Source organism: Triturus cristatus, chromosome 1_1 (assembly GCF_964204655.1).
Source record: "Triturus cristatus chromosome 1_1, aTriCri1.1, whole genome shotgun sequence".
Taxonomy (NCBI): Eukaryota; Metazoa; Chordata; class Amphibia; order Caudata; family Salamandridae; genus Triturus; species Triturus cristatus.
In genome coordinates, this window is record NC_140579.1 from 1,207,658,454 (window position 1) to 1,207,676,967 (window position 18,514).

Sequence of the window (18,514 nt, forward strand, 5' to 3'; positions counted from 1 at the left end):
ACTTCAGGTGGAATTTCTCTCAATTTTCCATCAGGAACTTCCTTATCAAAAATCTCTTTAAATGTCTCTTCACTGCTTTACTCTTTTCCCGTATGTACCTGTGCTTGTTCAGTCTCTGAGTCTGAGCTGGTGTCAGAAATCTGCAACTTCCTCCTCAAGGGAATGTTCTCTGGGGCAAAGGTCAAATTTGGTACTGACTCCCCCCTTTCAGGATTTTGTCTTGTTCTGGTGTCCTCAGTATCAGATTCAGAACTAGTTTCTGATTCTTCAAAGTACTCTCCTTCCTTGTTATCCACTGGGTTTGGAATTTGTAAGGTATGACTAGCATGAATCCAGTTCTTTACTCCTGCACACTTCACAGCTTTTGTCGTAGTTAAAATCACTTGTCAGGGAGGGAGGAGCCTAGCGCGCAACCAAGATGGCCGCGTAGGCTTACGGCTCTCGAGGGCCCCCGCAACCTCCCACGTCTATCCTGACTTAATCCTGGTTTATTCGACGGGCGTTTGCAGATGAACTTGCGCTGAGGTGCCACCAGTTTTCCAAATCCGGATCGGACGCCGGGAACCGGAATGGTTGCACTCCGAAGTTTGCGGCCTGCTCTCGCCTTGGTCCCGATCTCGAGCTGGTGAAGTGCCCGGGTACGAAGTGAACAACAGCGGCTGGTTGGGCTCGACCTGTCACGGACCCCGCACTTTCACTTTCGTTTTCAAGCTCGTTTTCTGATATCGGCTGAGAGACTTTGGTGTTTCAGGGGGGCGCGGACGGCGGAGTGTCTGGCCTGACTCTCGGACTATACATGGGCTTACTGTCGGCGACGGCTGTGTTCAATTGAATTAGCTACCCGGTCTCTTTTTCCTGGTGCGGGCGGGTGCCAACCTTGGTGGCCTCCGGACGATGGCGGCGAGACTAGACGGAGACAAGTCGAAAGCCAAGTCAACTTGGAGGGGTGCCTATACCCAGGTCAATAATATGGATTGATATGCGCAGGCAAAGGGATCCCCTGGTAGCTCGCATAAATCGCCTGAGAGGTCTAAAGAGGTCTCAGACCCATCGTCAGAATTGACTTTGCTGGACGTCATGGGCGCCATTGAGGAGATGAAGACCGCTGTGGGTCAGCAGTTTGATACCTTGGCTCATAAATTGGACGCGGTCCTGATCGATGTGAATTTGGTCAGGGCAGACCTGTCCAAAACTAACGAGCGGGTCGACTCCTTGAGTCAAGCGGCGTCGAGTCTAACTGTTGACGTGGCCGCCCTGCAGACGGAGGTCCGTAGGTTGCGGCTAGCCAGTGATCTGACGGACCGTCGACTTGAGGACTCCGAGAGCAGGGCTAGACGGAACAATGTTCGTATCATTGGAGTGCCGGAAAGGTCGGAGGATTCTGCTGCGGATCTTTTTGTGGAGGATCTGGTGATCAATCGTCTCGCGCCCAAGGGACTGAGCAAGTTCTTTGCGGTGGAGCGGGCCCACAGGATTCCGGGTGGTGCGCCCAAAGTGGGTGCTCCCCCGCGGCCTATAATCGCCCGACTCTTTAACTTTCGGGATAGGGATGCTATCCTTCAGGCGTCGAGGGTGGCCGGGCCGCTGAAGTTTGAGAACTCTAATGTTAGCTTCTACCCGGACTTCACGCAAGCGGTCCAAAAACAACGGCTGGGATTTTTGGGCGTCAAACGGCGCCTGAGGGACATGGAGCTGAAGTATGCGATGTTATTCCCGGCTAGGCTGCGGGTTGAGTTCCGGGGTCGCTCACACTTTTTCGACCATCCGGAGGCGGTTGGAGACTGGTTGGATGCCCTGCCTCGGGGACAGGATCGAGACAGTCGGACGGCGGAGCGCGGACAGGATTTGGTGGAGCAGGCCTAGAACTTGGTTCCTGGTGATGGACTGGACTGGTGACGTTTTGTACCTTGGCTCAACTGGACCCTAGTTTGGCACAATATGCCCTTCAACTGCCTGGGGGTTGTGGGGAGCTTATTGGGGTCCTTTCCTCCTTCTGGGGTTCTTTTTGTGGTATATGTTAGGGCGACAGGCACACTGCGAGTTGGGGGGGCTGTTTGGGCTCAAGCAGGGGTGCAGGGAGGGGGGAGTTGTGGTTTGGGGATTGTGGGGGAGGGGGGTTGTTGGGGATTGTTTGTTTGTTTCGCAAGGCAATGTGAAGTTCTCTGCTGACTTATCCGGTTTGTGCTTTCCGGGATGTGGGTATCATGCACGGGAGTGGGATGGGGGGTAGGGGATTGAGAATCGTTTCGTGGAATGTAAATGGACTGGGGGACAGGATCAAGCGTGGGGTGGTGTTGCAGTTTTTGAAACGGACTTCGCCCGACATTGTTTTCCTGCAGGAGACACATTTGATTGGGAACTCCTTCCATGCCCTAAATAGGAGGGGCTATCGCCTTGCCGCTCACTCTGGTTTCACTTCTGGCTCAAGGGGAGTGGGCATTTTGGTTAGGGCCTCTCTCCCATTGGAGGTGGACGAGGTGCATCACGATGATAGGGGGCGCTATGTGGCACTGGTGGGGAGATGGGAGGGTAGGACTATTTCGCTCGTTGCTGTGTATGTGCCTCCGGGGTTACAGACGGCTACATTTGCTGATCTGGGGCGTTTGGTCCTGGGACTCCCTGGGGGGGTTCTGGTGTTGGGGGGTGACTTTAATGCTGTTGTCTCTGGGTTGGAGGACCGTCACCCCCCCAGGGATCTCCCTAGGGCTCAGGCCTGGTTGGGTGGCTTTTTGGACACCTTGGGACTTGTAGATTGCTGGAGATTGATGCACCCGGGACAGGCGCAATATACCTTTCACTCGGGGGCCCATGGGAGTCTCTCGAGACTTGATTATATGCTTATGCCGGCGATCCAAGCTGGTATGATTGGGGAGGTGCGTCATTTAGCCCGTGGTATTTCTGACCATTCCCCTATATGGTTGCAACTGAAGGTTGTCCCTGGGGAAGAGGGGAGAGTAGCACCCGTTAGCCCTTGGTATATACGTAACCCTAAGATCCGCGTGGAACTGGTCAAGTCCACTGATCACTACTTTAATGATAAAGTGGGGTCTGTGTCGTCGGCCGTCTCCCTATGGGAGGCTTATAAAGTGGTGATCAGGGGGCAGGGCTTGTCCCTTATCTCCCATGCTAAGAGGTGCGAGAAAGCAGAGGTGGTTCGCCTGGAAACTGAAATAGCTGAAATGGAGGAGGACTTGGAACGGGGAGTTACTGATGAGAAATTGCACGTTTACAGCCTCAAACAATCAGATTATAGAGCGCTAGTCATGGAAGCCGCTAAAGGGATGAGTAGAGAGCAGCAAGGACGATTGTATGATGTGGGGGATAAGGCCGGAAAGTTGATTGGTTGGTTGGATAAAAAGGAGAGAGCGAGCAGGGTGGTGCCCGTTGTGGAGAGAATGGATGGAGTGCGTGTGACTGACCCGGTGGAGATCGTTGACTGCTTCGCGGAATATTTCCGCGGGGTATACTCTCCGGTTTCTGTGCGTTCGGAGGAGGATTCTCATCGGTTGCTTAGAGATATTGCATTGCCAACCCTATCGGAGGCTGATGCAGTATTGATGGAGGCTAAGTTGTCGTCAGATGAGATCGCTCTGGCCACTCGCTCGATCGCATTGGGTAAGGCTGTGGGTCCTAATGGTCTTCCCATCGAACTATATAAGTTGCGTCCCGATAAGATAGCGCCGTATCTTCGGGACATGTTTTTCGCGGCACGTGCGGCGGGCTTCCTCCCCCCTGACCAACGCCTCGCCAACATAGTTGTGATACACAAAGAGGGGAAGCCGCGAGATCGCTGCGCCTCCTATCGGCCCATTTCGCTGTTGAACGCAGAACCCAAAATTCTGGCTAAGGTATTGGCTAATCGACTGGTTCGGGTCGTGGGCGACTTGATTCATCAGGATCAGTCCGGTTTCATACCCCATCGGAATACCGCTCTGAATTTGAGGCGGTTGCACGGCGTGCTTGCTAGAGCGGAGTTTATACTTGAGCCGGCCATCTTGGCATCTTTAGATGCCACTATGGCGTTTGACACTTTGGAGTGGCCGTATATTTGGGCCGTGTTGGCGAAATTTGGGTTCGGCCCTGAGTTTATTGGTTGGGTAAAATTATTATATGCTGACCCACTGGCTCAGGTGGGGGTGAATGGTAGGGTGTCGGCTCCCTTCGCACTGGGGAGAGGTACGCGGCAGGGATGTCCGTTGTCACCCCTTCTCTTTGCACTTTCTTTGGAGCCTCTCGCCGCCTGGTTGCGTTGGGAGCCGTCGCTGCGAGGCATTAGATGGACGCCGGAGTTTGAAGACCGCACTGATTGCCGTTATTGTCAACTTAAGACATTCACTGGACATCGGACAAGCAGCACTACTGGTGCTGCTGGATTTGTCAGTGGCATTTGACAAAATATCCCATTGCATTCTGCTCAAAAGACTGAGGGAGATCGAAATCCACGGTCTAGCCTTTCAGTGGTTTTCATGTTTTCTAAGTCACAGTACCCTAACCATCAAGGAAGGTGCCTTTAAATCTCTAACCTTGATTTTAGCGAAGGAGAACCAGAGGGATCCTGTATTAGGCCCTGATTGTTTAAAATTTAGGCGGCAACTCTGGCAGATAGAGTAAGGGAACAAGGCTTGATTCCAATATCAGACCCTGATGCCACCCAGGTTTTAGGGACTTTAGACAAAAACACTCCCAACATCTAGTTGACCTTTTCAAAAGGCATGACTGCCTTTGATGCTAGGATGATGAACGCCTTCCTGCAGTTAAATGCAGGGAAAATTAGGATAATGGTATTCGAAGAGACGCCCCTCTGCTCTGTTCTCCAGCATGGTGGACCACTTAAATGTGAGCCGCAACGGCTCATAAAACAATGATAAAAAAATTGAGGGTAATAATGGACAAGAAAATTAATATGAAGGAGCACGTCCATACCCCTGCAGTCACATTATTCCATGTACTAAGCCTTTTACTGAGGGTTTTCCCTCTTCTCACTATGAATGTGCGTAAAACACTTCTCCAAGCATTAGTAATTAGCCGCCTAGACTATTACAATGGTCTTCTGATTTAAGCTAACAAGTCCTCCCTTGATAGAGTTCAGGTGGTTCAAAAAACAGCGGCCCGCTTTGGCGCCAACTCTGCCGCTCGGAACGCATCTCTCCCCCAAATTAAAGCATTACACTGGTTGCCAATAGACAAGCAGATGAAATTTAAATTCTGCTGCATTGTTCACAAAGCACTCAATGGCAGTGGCCCTAGCTACCTAGCAGTTGGGCTTACCCGTTAACAGCAATCCAAAACACTCCGTTCGGCTCTATGTCCAAACTTTGGGAACCTCGTTTTGAAAAAACCTGCACTGGTTGGAATGCCTTTTATTACCGAACCCGCCTCTACTGGAAAACAATTCCCAGTCCCATTCTGAAATGCCCAGACTATTTAATATTGTGAAAACACCTACATTTAGCTGTCAGAAAGCTCTTCTCCTTGCTAACAGTTGCACTTCCGTAGTGCAGAGATAAACGGGGGTTTTGGACGCTTTATAAGTTAGAAAGTAAAGGTAACTCCGCAAGGTATGCCTCCATGGCTCAAAGTTCTTCCTCAAATTCAATGCCAACTGTATTGCTTGGTAATAAAATTGTGTCAAAGATTAGATCTTGCTTGGCAGTAGTTCAAAAAACCATACCTCTTCTTTCATAAGGACATGTTGTGGTTGTCCAAAACAAGAAGTAGACTGCAAAACGTGATAGATAGTTGTAATAAATTTTGGCATGACTGGTGTCTTCAAATATACCTATCCAAAACCAAATAGATGACTACACAAAAAAGAGCAGGGTGAACAAGTTTATTGAGGGTAGGAATGAAAGCTCCTGAATAGTCGTGAAATTTGAATAATTGGGACTAAGATCAAACAAGTTATGCTACAGGGAATGACTAATATTTCAAATAAAACTATTTATAAAACAGCTGGCTGTCGCCATACAAAATGTAATAAAAAAATAAGATGGTATGCTGCAAGGCAAGCAGTGGAAATCAGAGAACTATGGGCCTATCAAAACAGTACTTGACTAAGCAGAAATGAAAAAATATTTGTTAGAAGCCTGGTGGGTATACAAAAGGGCAATCTGTCCTGCTACGGCAACAGAGGGAAGAAGTTTGTTAAGAGAAGAGTTTAAGAAGCAAGGAGTAAGGAACTGTAGAAACACAATCATGGAGTAATTGGAGGCAAGAAAGACAATGCTAAACATTAGAATAGTACAGTTGCTGGGCTTTTTTTAAAACCATGGTTGGTGTAAAGGCTCTGACATTGTTGGTGCTGGGGGGCTGATACAAAGAGGCGCCAATAGAAATCCATGCATGAACAGACTGCTAGAAAAATGGTCGTAAGCTGCTGTCTAACCCGTCAAGACAGATATCATTAAAACATTGTTTATGTCTGCTCGCAGAGGTTTAGCACTTTCAATGCAATTTGCGAAAAAGCATTAACACGATTACCTGAGCTCTGAAAACCTGTACCAACATCAACATACCCCATTTTCCGGACATGAATTTGCAAAATAGGGTATCTTCTATGTAGGATTTACAATGTGCATAGTTTTTGGCCTGTTAATCTAACCACGGAAATGTATCCAATATTTTAGATGGGTTGGATACTAAATTTTAACGATGGTGCCCAATTTGGTAATAAAAAGGTTTCTTGACAGGAACTTATGGGGTGCTTCGCTATGCATTGACAGCTGCTAGGGAAACTTTAAACCGTGTCCCAATGAAAAGTCAATTTAATTGTACTTGCTGAGGTTTAGCACTTTAAGTGCAATCAGGATAAATGCATAAACACAATCAAGTCAGTTGGTATGCTTATACCAGTGTTACCATACCCCCCAACCCCTTTTTTTACAAAAAGGAATTTCAACAATATGCTTTTCACAATGTAAAATATGCTGATTGGATAGCCATTCTTGGCGCCTCATATTAACCTACCCACTATTCCATTCTTCTATCTATCAATGTAACCTCATTTAGGAATGCTCACAGAGGTTTCACACTTTTAGTGCAATAAGCATAAACGCATGAACACAATAGCATTATCTCGTAAAACTTGTAGCAGTATCTCCGAACACCCTGCACAACCCTCACTTCTCGGCATGAATTTGAATAATAGACTTTCCTCTATGTAGTATTTGCACGTGGTATATCTTTTCCAGGCCTGTCACCCTAACCTTGCATACTGGTATTTTATTTTTAAAAAAATGAATTAACTTTAAAGTACATTTTTGTGTGCTGCTCAATTAAAAAATAAAAATATCTGTTTAGGATTGATATGTATTTTTAGATTTGTAGGTACATGACGTATTGGTGTCGATTCCGATCCTGGAAAAACCGGGTACGAACCGTCGGTCGGAGCGTTTTCTCCGTCCGACTCGTACCCGGGAAAAAAACATTACAAACATGGAAGTACGATTCGCACGGAAACACCATTTCCGTACGAATCGTACAAAACACCGACCGACGAAAATATACATACAAACGTGATCCGGGGAAAGCGCCGACGTGACGTCGGGACGCTTTCAGGCAGCGTTTCACGAACCAGGAAGTACGAACCGCAACGACGTCACCCCGCACGGATAAAATTCTCCGGCTGCCAAAAACTGCCGGGAAATCAGGACGACGCTCGCAAGGAGCACCTGTACGCGACGGACAGCCATGGACCCGAACCTACGTGTCATCCCAGCCCTCATAGCAGTCCACCTGCTCTACAGGAACCGCAGCAGACGCCGCAGAAGGTCAGAACAACACCCAGGGGCAAAGGGGGGGGCAGGGGCAGGACACAAAACCCCCACCCAAGTCACAAATCATACATGCCCTGGACATACCTGACCTTCAGTGCCTGGTCACTTCGAGGGGGTGGGGGCGTTTCCAGCAACGGATGTGGATGTAGACGCGAACCGGCAACACAACAATACAGGTACGTACTGTACCCACGCCTTAAGAGCGTGGGTACGAGTCGTACCACGCCCACCCCTACATCACCCCAATAATGGCGGTACGGCCCGTACCCACGTTCTAAAGGCCTGGGTATGGGCCGTACCCCCACCCGTGTATGTACGGCGCGTACCAACACCCCACCCGTGGATGTACGGACCGTACCCACACCCGCGTACGTATGGAGCGTACCCCCACCCCAACAGTGTATGTATGGAGCGTACCCCCACCCCAACAGTGTATGTACGGACCGTACCCACACCCGCGTACGTATGGAGCGTACCCCCACCCCAACAGTGTATGTATGGAGCGTACCCCCACCCCAACAGTGTATGTACGGACCGTACCCCCACACCACCAGTCCATGTACGGACCGTACTGCCACCTGTGTATGTATGGAGTGTACCCCCACCCCAACAGTGTATGTACGGACCGTACCCACACCCGGGTACGTATGGAGCGTACCCCCACCCCAACAGTGTATGTATGGAGCGTACCCCCACCCCAACAGTGTATGTACGGACCGTACCCACACCCGCGTACGTATGGAGCGTACCCCCACCCCAACAGTGTATGTATGGAGCGTACCCCCACCCCAACAGTGTATGTATCGACCGTACCCACACCCGCGTATGTATGGAGCGTACCCCCACCCCAACAGTGCATGTATGGAGCGTACCCCCACCCCAACAGTGTATGTACGGACCGTACCCCCACACCACCAGTCCATGTACGGACCGTACTGCCACCCGTGTATGAATGGAGCATACCCCCACCCCACCAGTGTATGTACGGACCGTACCCCCACCCGCGTACGTATGGAGCGTCCCCCCACCCCAACAGTGTATGTACGGACCGTACCCACACCCGCGTACGTATAGAGCGTACCCCCACCCCACCGGTGTATGTACGGACCGTACCCCCACCCCACCATTCATGTACGGACCGTACCGCCACCCGTGTATGAATGGAGCGTACCCCCACCCCACCAGTGTATGTACGGACCGTACCCACACCCGTGTATTTATGGAGTGTACATGGCCAGACACAGGAGGGGTGTGTGCAGAGTCCTCACAGCAGTGCCCAGACACAGGAGGGGTGGTTGCAGAGTCCTCCCAGCAGTGCCCAGACATATGAGGGGTGGTTGCAGAGTCCTCCCAGCAGTGCCCAGACACAGGAGGGGTGTGTGCAGAGTCCTCCCAGCAGTGCCCAGACACAGGAGGGGTGGTTGCAGAGTCCTCCCAGCAGTGCCCAGACATATGAGGGGTGGTTGCAGAGTCCCCCCAGCAGTGCCCAGACATAGGAGGGGTGTGTGCAGAGTCCTCCCAGCAGTGCCCAGACACAGGAGGGGTGGGTGCCTATCACTCCCAGCAGTGCCCAGACACAGGAGGGGTGTGTGCAGAGTCCTCCCAGCAGTGCCCAGACACAGGAGGGGTGGGTGCAGAGTCCTCCCAGCAGTGCCCAGACACAGGAGGGGTGTGTGCAGAGTCCTCCCAGCAGTGCCCAGACACAGGAGGGGTGTGTGCAGAGTCCTCCCAGCAGTGCCCAGAGACAGGAGGGGTGGGTGCCTATCACTCCCAGCAGTGCCCAGACACAGGAGGGGTGTGTGCAGAGTCCTCCCAGCAGTGCCCAGAGACAGGAGGGGTGGGTGCAGAGTCCTCCCAGCAGTGCCCAGACACAGGAGGGGTGGGTGCAGAGTCCTCCCAGCAGTGCCCAGACACAGGAGGGGTGTGTGCAGAGTCCTCCCAGCAGTGCCCAGACACAGGAGGGGTGTGTGCAGAGTCCTCCCAGCAGTGCCCAGAGACAGGAGGGGTGGGTGCCTATCACTCCCAGCAGTGCCCAGACACAGGAGGGGTGTGTGCAGAGTCCTCCCAGCAGTGCCCAGACACAGGAGGGGTGGTTGCAGAGTCCTCCCAGCAGTGCCCAGACACAGGAGGGGTGTGTGCCTATCACTCCCAGCAGTGCCCAGACACAGGAGGGGTGTGTGCCTATCACTCCCAGCAGTGCCCAGAGTCAGGAGGGGTGGGTGCAGAGTCCTCCCAGCAGTGCCCAGAGACAGGAGGGGTGTGTGCAGAGTCCTCCCAGCAGTGCCCAGACACAGGAGGGGTGGGTGCAGAGTCCTCCCAGCAGTGCCCAGACACAGGAGGGGTGTGTGCAGAGTCCTCCCAGCAGTGCCCAGAGACAGGAGGGGTGGGTGCAGAGTCCTCCCAGCAGTGCCCAGAGACAGGAGGGGTGTGTGCAGAGTCCTCCCAGCAGTGCCCAGAGACAGGAGGGGTGGGTGCAGAGTCCTCCCAGCAGTGCCCAGACACAGGAGGGGTGTGTGCAGAGTCCTCCCAGCAGTGCCCAGACACAGGAGGGGTGGGTGCAGAGGCCCCCAGCAGTGCCCATGGAAAAAAAAGGGTGGAGTACCCACAGATCCAATTGCCACAATTATCAGTCAGGTGCACAAAGACCCTGCAGTACATGTAACACATGTGTGCGAGGCTGGGAGTACACACATGCCTACAGCCTAAAAGGGAACATGTCCACATGAAGTCATGTCAACAGACTACATACACAAGTACAGTGATCACCAAGGATGCCACGAATGATGCAGGTGGAGACATCGCTCTGCATGCATGGCCAAAGTTGAAGGGGTCTGTCACACACCCAGCTAATGTAGACACAGCTCAGCGCTAAATATTGGGAACACCCTGCAGGGAAGATGTCAGGGTACACAGAGGAAGGAACACACCTTGGGACAATTTCACCATGCAGGAACTGCTTACATGAACAGAGAAACCTAGCTAACACCTTGTGATGGCACACAGATACCAGGGTACCCCCTATGACCAGCACACTACTATATTTCCCACACACCCAACACATGATCACCACCCAAAATCATGTAGCAGCCCCACCAACAGCAATACCACAAAAGCAGTAGTGTTCTAAGGGAAAAAAAAGGCTTTATTCAGCATTTCCAAATAAAGTGTGTGTGGATAAAGTTCAATATTTACAAAGCCCATAGGGCAGTCCATGAGTCACAGCTGGATGGGGGACACAGTGGGACGTGTGTCCCCTAGCTTGCCTGCACAGTCAGACCCCTTCGTCTTCCACAGCGGGGAGGGCATCATGTGGGGGGGAAGGACCAGGCACCGCAGGGACATGAGGGCGAAGGGTAGGCGTCGTGGGTGCAGGGATGGAGGACTCCACCACAGGGGGTGGGGCAGGGCCAAAGGCGGAGGCCAGGATGTCGCTGCACACCTTAGCAAGGTCCTCCAGCGTCTCCCCTGCACCCGAAGGAACCACAGGCCCCAAGGAGGGGGGGCGGTCAGAGGGATGGGTCGCAGCACCACTGGGGGAGGGTGTGGACAGGGGGGGGACTCAACCACCCTGACCGGGGACTCCCTTGACCGCTTGCGGGGTGGTGTCACAGTGGGGCTCAGGGACAGAGCGGCCATGAAGGAGTCCTTGCCGGATATGTGGCCAGGAGAGCTGAGGGGAGGGGATTTGGAGGGAGTGGATTTGGTGGAATGCGGACTCCCACTCTGGCTGCGTGACTTACGTTTGCCCCCCGACCCAGTGGGTGTGCCTACTTCGCCCTGTGTGTGCGTGCCAGGAGGTGTGCGTATGACCTTCCCTGCTGGTGTGGTGCCTGTGTCTGTTGTGGTGGGTGCATGCTGACGTCTGGGTGTACGTGGGACAGGCATGGGAGTGGGAAGTGTGGATGGGTCAGGGGTAGGGGGTTGGACGTAGCACTGCAGGAGACCCACTGCTGCAGTCAGTGTTGAGTCAATGGACCTCAGCAAGTTGCGTTGGTCAGCCTGCGATGAAAAAATGCCCTCCAAGTATGCCTCCATGTTGTTCAGCACTTGGCTGTGGCCATGGAGGACATTAAGCATCGCAGCCTGACCAACCTGCAACTGCCGCTGGATGTCCACAGACTCGGCATTGGCGGCAGCAGTGGAGACAGGGGCAGGGGGTGCGGTGCCTGGCAGGAAGGAGACATGTGGTGACCGGGCACGCTGGGAAGGGACACGAGCAAGTGGGAGGCGGCTGGTGGCAATGGAGGAGGCGGGGTGAGATGTTGTGCCGCTGTCAGCTGCTGGTGCAGCCTCCGCCCACTCGGAGAGATCATCCTCGGACCCGTCAGCTTCATATTCTGTCGTGCCAGTGGACAGGTCCTCGGCCTCACTCTCCTCCGCCTCAGTTCCACTCAATGTGCCAGCCACGATGTCAACGCTGGCACTGGTGCTCGGTCCCTCCGCTCCGTCTGTGCTCATGTCTCCCTCCGTGTCCCCCGACGATGCTGTGGGCAAGGTTAGGAGACAGCAATTAATCACACACCTGTATACATATGTCACATGAGTCCAATCTACATAGGTTACAGTGCATAGCCTGAAAAGAAAGATCAGTAACATCTACAAAACAAGGTACAGATGTAGGGCATGCAACACACAGTTGGTTGACCCACCATGCCACTGAAAATCCATGGAGAGCATGACACAATAGGAAATGACATGAAATGGAGTTTGACATAGGAGCCAGGCCCTGGGGACAATCCAGCACTGCATCTGCACCACACAGCGTTCCCGAAAATAGGGATGAGCAGGGACCATATCCATGAACTTGAGGCACATGCTGCATAGGTAATACTGAAAACATGCCCACCATGACTGGCGCACTGCACCTTGAGTGTATGTCCAGACAAACATTACACACTGGCCAGACCTAGAAAGGAGAATTCTGGTTTTGACATGTAGGCTTTGCCCGCACCAACCACCCCCTACATGAGACAATTTGTTGAGACACAGGTGGCACTTACATCTCTTAGTCTGGGTGAAATACACAGGGGCTGCATAAATGCAAGATTGGACGCCAAATACCCAAGGTGCGCCTGTCCAAATAATCATGTACAAATGGCCATCATCAGATGATTGTAACAAGACACACAGGCACTGGCCACCATGAGTATGAACAAGGAAAATCAGGTCAGGCTGTACAGTGGACACTTGTACTACATTTTACGTCAATATACATGGTGCCAGGGGACAATGCCACAGAGCACAACCTATGCTGTAGACACTGAGAGTGTCCACGTTTTTTGATGACACACATGACACCTAGGAAAATATGCCCCAGGGGACAGTAGTGGCCACACAACTCCATGGTCCTGAATGGGAATGACTGCAACACACGCCACCATCCCTGCACTATGCGTATCGCACACTCATGCACATCATGTCACAGGCCACAACATAGGACATGCGTGCTGTGAGGCATGACACTTGAGAGACTAACTCCCATGTCTGGACTCAGCATCAGTGCCAACTGACATGGAACCCACATGTACTGAACTGGACAGGGCACAGGCAAGGTCCCAAAACCTGTTACACACCACCCCCAGACATGATGCTACAGGCATAGTTCACTTGGAGAAAGCGCCAGCCTACATTACCTTGTGAAGGAGTGACTACACACAGACCAGGGAACACATTGCAAGGAGGGGAAGGGAGGCAGGAGAGCACCGCTATACTGTGGGTAACTGGATCTGCACAGCACCTTTAAACCCTGGCAGCGTATCCATGCAACTGTGCACTTACAAATGCTGGTGACACACAACAAACACACATGTACCTACCCCCTTCCTGCTGCTGCTTCTCCTGTAAGCGCCTCTCCAAGTCTGGAAATACCACCGCCAGCACACGCTTGTGGATGTGGGTCAGACGGCGGCGCCCGCGGTTCTTATGGGTCTCAGGTGAGTCCCCCAGCAGGACCCGTGCGATCCTCCGCGTCCAGCACCGGATATCCTGCCAGCGTTTCCTCACCTGGGCCAGGCACCGCTTGCGACCATCCGCACTCCTCACGGCACTGACGGCGGTCAACCATATCTGCTTCTTGGCAGAGGCGCCTACCTGTGAGGATGAACAAGTGACACTACATCAATACACCAGGCACATGTCACAGAGAGACATATTAGAACAAATTTGCTGTTTACAACAAGGCATAGTATGCATCCAACGCATTGCACCTTTGTCATAGGGACATGATCCTCTGGGGAAGGGCAAAAGCAGTTCGTGCCATTGAAACTATACAGGTGGAATGAGGGCAACGACACAATCAATGATCCAGGCTCACACTGTGCATCACAAGCTACACCAGGATAATGTGCAGCACCTCTAAGCAGTCACATGCCACAGGCCACTGACGCTACCGCAGCAGAGTACACAGACACACACAGGCACAGGACATTCACCTGCCATTGCCAAATGCAGCGACAAACCTCACTCTGCACATGTGCCACTAGACGGGGGGGGCTCACAGGTGTGGGGCTGGCCCTGCACATCAGACACACAGCACTGCTCCCTGCTCACATCACATGGGCAGGGTATATCCATCCCTCATGCAGCCCGGGTGCCACACTCCACATATGCACCCACATGACAGGGGACTTACACACACACCGATGTCCAGGGTACGAACACATCATGTGGACACTCTCAGCACAGGTACACAGAACTAACACACATCTGTGGGTACAGTCACCTGTCACACTGGGCTGACCACATAATAAAATGAGGACTGTAGAGGCTACATTCCCAGGAGGACAAGACAGGCAGAATGTGGCATGCACCATGCAGTGATTGTCACAGTAAACACAATGCAAGTGAGGACGGCAGACATGCACCACAGCATGCACTGGCTGGGAGACATCAGGCATTCCCCCCCCCGGGACCCCCCCTACAGTACATAGCATGTGTGCCACACCTGGACACAATGCCAGAAGTCACAGTCACAAACAAGGGACACAGTCTGTGCTAGTAGACTCTGCACTCACCTGATACCCTGGTCGGCCATACAGCAGGGGGTACTGTGGGAGGATCACATCCAGCAAAGCCAGGTTCTCCTCCAGGGTGAAAGGCTGTGACCTCTCCAAAGACCTTGACATGGTTCCAGGGAATCAGTAGCAGCAGCTGGGTCGTCGAATACAAAGATGTGCAGGCAAGTGCTCCCTCATGGGACCTGGCTGCCTCATTTCTGCCTTGCTGGCCTGTTTCATGCACAGGAGTACAGAGTGATTGGTCACTCACATTTGCATCCTATGTTTCCTCCAATCCCTTCAAACCTAGCACAGTCAGTGGGTTCTTATTGTGTTTTTTTCTTGAGCATGATGTCAACTCCAGAACCACATTGCAACAAAGTAGATTCATTCAAACTGACTACTGCTGTGCACCTGCAGAAAAAAATTCAAACTTTAAACTTGGTCTCCATGACAACCAGCATGCATGTAGGCCTTTATACTTGTCCCTCATGTGTCCCCTATGTAATTTGGAGTTTCACACACAGGTACGGTGCGTACCGGGGCCCTAGGGCACCACAAATGCATAGCAACGGCCCGTACAGGCGTGTGTACGGTCCGTACCACTATGAGTAAGCATACGCAAGAACACCCATAGTGATAGTGAGCGTACAGGCGTGTGTACGGTCCGTCTCACTATGGGTGTTCTCGCGTATGCGTACTGATAGTGATAGTGAGCGTACAGGCGTGTGTACGGTCCGTCTCACTATGGGTGTTCTCGCGTATGCGTACTCATAGTGGTACAGCCCGTACACACGCCTGTATGCTCACTATCACTATGAGTACGCATACGCGAGAACACCCATAGTGATAGTGAGCGTACAGGCGTGTGTACGGTCCGTCTCACTATGGGTGTTCTCGCGTATGCGTACTCATAGTGATAGTGAGCGTACAGGTGTGTGTACGGTCCGTCTCACTATGGGTGTTCTCGCGTATGCGTACTCATAGTGATAGTGAGCGTACAGGCGTGTGTACGGTCCGTCTCACTATGGGTGTTCTCGCGTATGCGTACTCATAGTGGTACGGACCGTACACACGCCTGTACGCTCACTATCACTATGGGTGTTCTCGCGTATGCGTACTCATAGTGGTACGGACCGTACACACGCCTGTACGCTCACTATCACTATGGGTGTTCTCGCGTATGCGTACTCATAGTGGTACGGACCGTACACACGCCTGTACACTCACCATCACTATGGGTACACATACGGCAGCACTCCCATAGTGATAGGGAACGTACACAGGCCCTCTGAGCGAAAGTACGGTGCCTTTCACACATCACAGTGGTGACAGGCAGCACACAGGAAGTAATAGGGCTGACATACCTGTCCATGGATGGACATCAAGGCATTGTCTGGGCAGTACTACATGTGTGGGGCACAGGTGTGAAAGGCTGTGATGTGGCACATTACTCCTGAGTGGAGAAGGCACCAGATGTATGATGAGATGTGTACAGATGTTATGTGTGACGGTGCAATGTGTGCCAGGCATGCCCTTAACTCCTTTGACATGTGTGCATGTCGTACTGCACACTTGGGATGAGCGTCACTGGCATGGCACAGTCAACAACACACGCAAGTGTCCCCTGATGCCCGCTACTGGGGTTACCACACCAGAAATGTGACTACCCACGGTGCACGATGTGACTATGTCATGTATGTGTGGGGGGTGGCCATTTGCTTGATGTTGGAGCTCCCTCAAAAGCATCAGCTGTTGCAGCAACCAACATGTGTCTGTGTGGAGATGGACATGGCACACTGTTCCGCACACCAGGCCACATGTGGTATCGGATGTGAGGTGCGTATGTATGCATGGGACACGGAGTAGCGTAACAAGGACATGTCTGCATCCTCTCTATGAATGTGTGGTGAGTCATTACATGTACACCTTATTGGCAAGGTGTGTGGGCTGTCCTAGTGTAATGTCATGTGACCTGTGGCTCCAGTGTTCCGCTACCAGTCTCTGCAATCGACATCCTACTTCTGCTGATGTGTTGATGTATGTCACTCCTGTGTTGCGTCTGGCTGTTCACTTACACTGGGACACAGCTAATCCCATGCCATGGCATGTGGAGGTTCACAATCTCCATGTGTAGCTGGGTCTTGGTAGGAGTGTCACCTGGCAGCCATACGTGTCCAGGGCATGTGGCACATACCTCACTCCGTATGTCGCATATGTGTATTGACAGATTAACATGTGCTCAGCACCCAAAAATTGTTGTAGTAGTGCACTCATTCTTCCTTGTCACTGCCAAATTACGGCAGAGCGCCGCCTCTTCCCCGAGCAATTCCGGACTTGGCTGACATGCGGGAGAATGACTGTATCCGGTGCTACCGCTTCCCCCAACTGTTGATTCTGGAGTTGACGGCGAGGCTGGCACCACACCTGCAACCGCTGCACAGGTATCCTACGGCACTGACACCCAAGCTGAAGGTAATTTCAGCCCTACATTTTCTTGCCACGGGTACCTTTCAAAATACCATTGCTCATGTTGGTGGCATGTCCCAGAGCATGTTCTGCCGTGTGCTGCATGATTTCTCAGAGGCCATGTTGCTTCACCTGGATGAGTTCATCCATTTCCCAACCCCTGAAATGTTGACTGGTGTCAAGCGTGGATTCTATGCCCTGGGAGGGATGCCCCATGTCATTGGGTCCATAGATGGGACACATGTGGCTTTGGTACCACCACAGGCACAGGAGGTAGCGTACAGGAATCGCAAACACTACCACTCCATCAATGCCCTTGTGGTGTGTCTGTCCAACATGGTGATTTCACATGTCTGTGCTCGTTTTCCAGGATCAGCACACGATGCCTACATCATGAGGCGTAGCAGGGTGCCTGAAATGATGACGCAGCTGCGCAACGAACGAGCATGTGTTGTTGGTGGGTACACTCTGTCTGTCCTGTATTTTGCATAGACTTCCAGCACGACCGCTTCTCCTGTCCTACTTATGTCCATGTGCTTTCCATGTAGGGGACGCTGGCTATCCCAACATGCCATGGCTGATCACACCTCTCCGCAACCCCATCACGCCGGCCCAGCTCCGCTACAACACCGCCCATGGCCGGACAAGGCGAGTGATAGAGAGGACATTTGGCCTCCTGAAGAGCCGATTCCGATGCCTCCACAAGACCGGCGGCGCCCTCCCATATGCCCTGGCGAAGGTCTGCAAAATCTTCATGGTCTGCTGCATGCTGCACAACATGGCAGTTGAGAAAGCTGTGCCACTCATCCGGGATCAAGATGATCAGGACCATCCACCCGTGGAGGACGAAGGTCTTGGCAATGGGGCTAGTGATGTGGAGGGTGTGGTTCCGCAAGAGGACATCCGGACTCGGCTCCTACGCGACTTCTTTGCTTAGTGGTGAGTACCAGTGTCTGTGTGTGCACGCATTGGTCCCCGTGTGGCATGTGTTGCGATGTGTGTGTCCATCTGCATGTATAGCACGTGAGTCAGAGGTGTGTGTGGATGTGTCACTGGAGTGATGGTGCCAGTGATGTGTATTTCCCCAGTCATAATTGTGACCTAGCATGTTGTCATCTTTACATGTGTCGAGTACATGCACATGCAAGTGGCTGTGCTTTTTGTGGCTGACTTCTTGTGTGTCTCTCTTCCCCAGGTACTTGCGCATGCCGTCTGCTGCTTGCATTGTTGTGGCACTGCTATTCCTCATGGACACGTCATCGTCTGCTGACTCAG

At 52.4% G+C, this 18,514-nt stretch overlaps 1 protein-coding gene across 1 annotated transcript; it reads right to left on the reverse strand.

The window, feature by feature from the left end:
* Positions 1 to 10,898: 10,898 nt before the first annotated feature.
* Positions 10,899 to 13,700, reverse strand: LOC146871838 (uncharacterized). The gene is made up of 2 exons (XM_085599785.1): positions 13,592 to 13,700; positions 10,899 to 12,259 (listed from the first exon to the last, which is right to left on the reverse strand). Exon 2 carries the CDS (start codon positions 12,231 to 12,233, stop codon positions 10,992 to 10,994), a length of 1,242 nt encoding a protein of 413 aa, XP_085455911.1. The 5' UTR covers positions 12,234 to 12,259; positions 13,592 to 13,700; the 3' UTR covers positions 10,899 to 10,991.
* Positions 13,701 to 18,514: the final 4,814 nt, after the last annotated feature.

Coding starts and splice junctions, on each gene's coding strand:
- LOC146871838 (XM_085599785.1), bottom strand. CDS start 12,233: ATGAGCACAGACGGAGCGGAGGGACCGAGCACCAGTGCCAGCGTTGAC.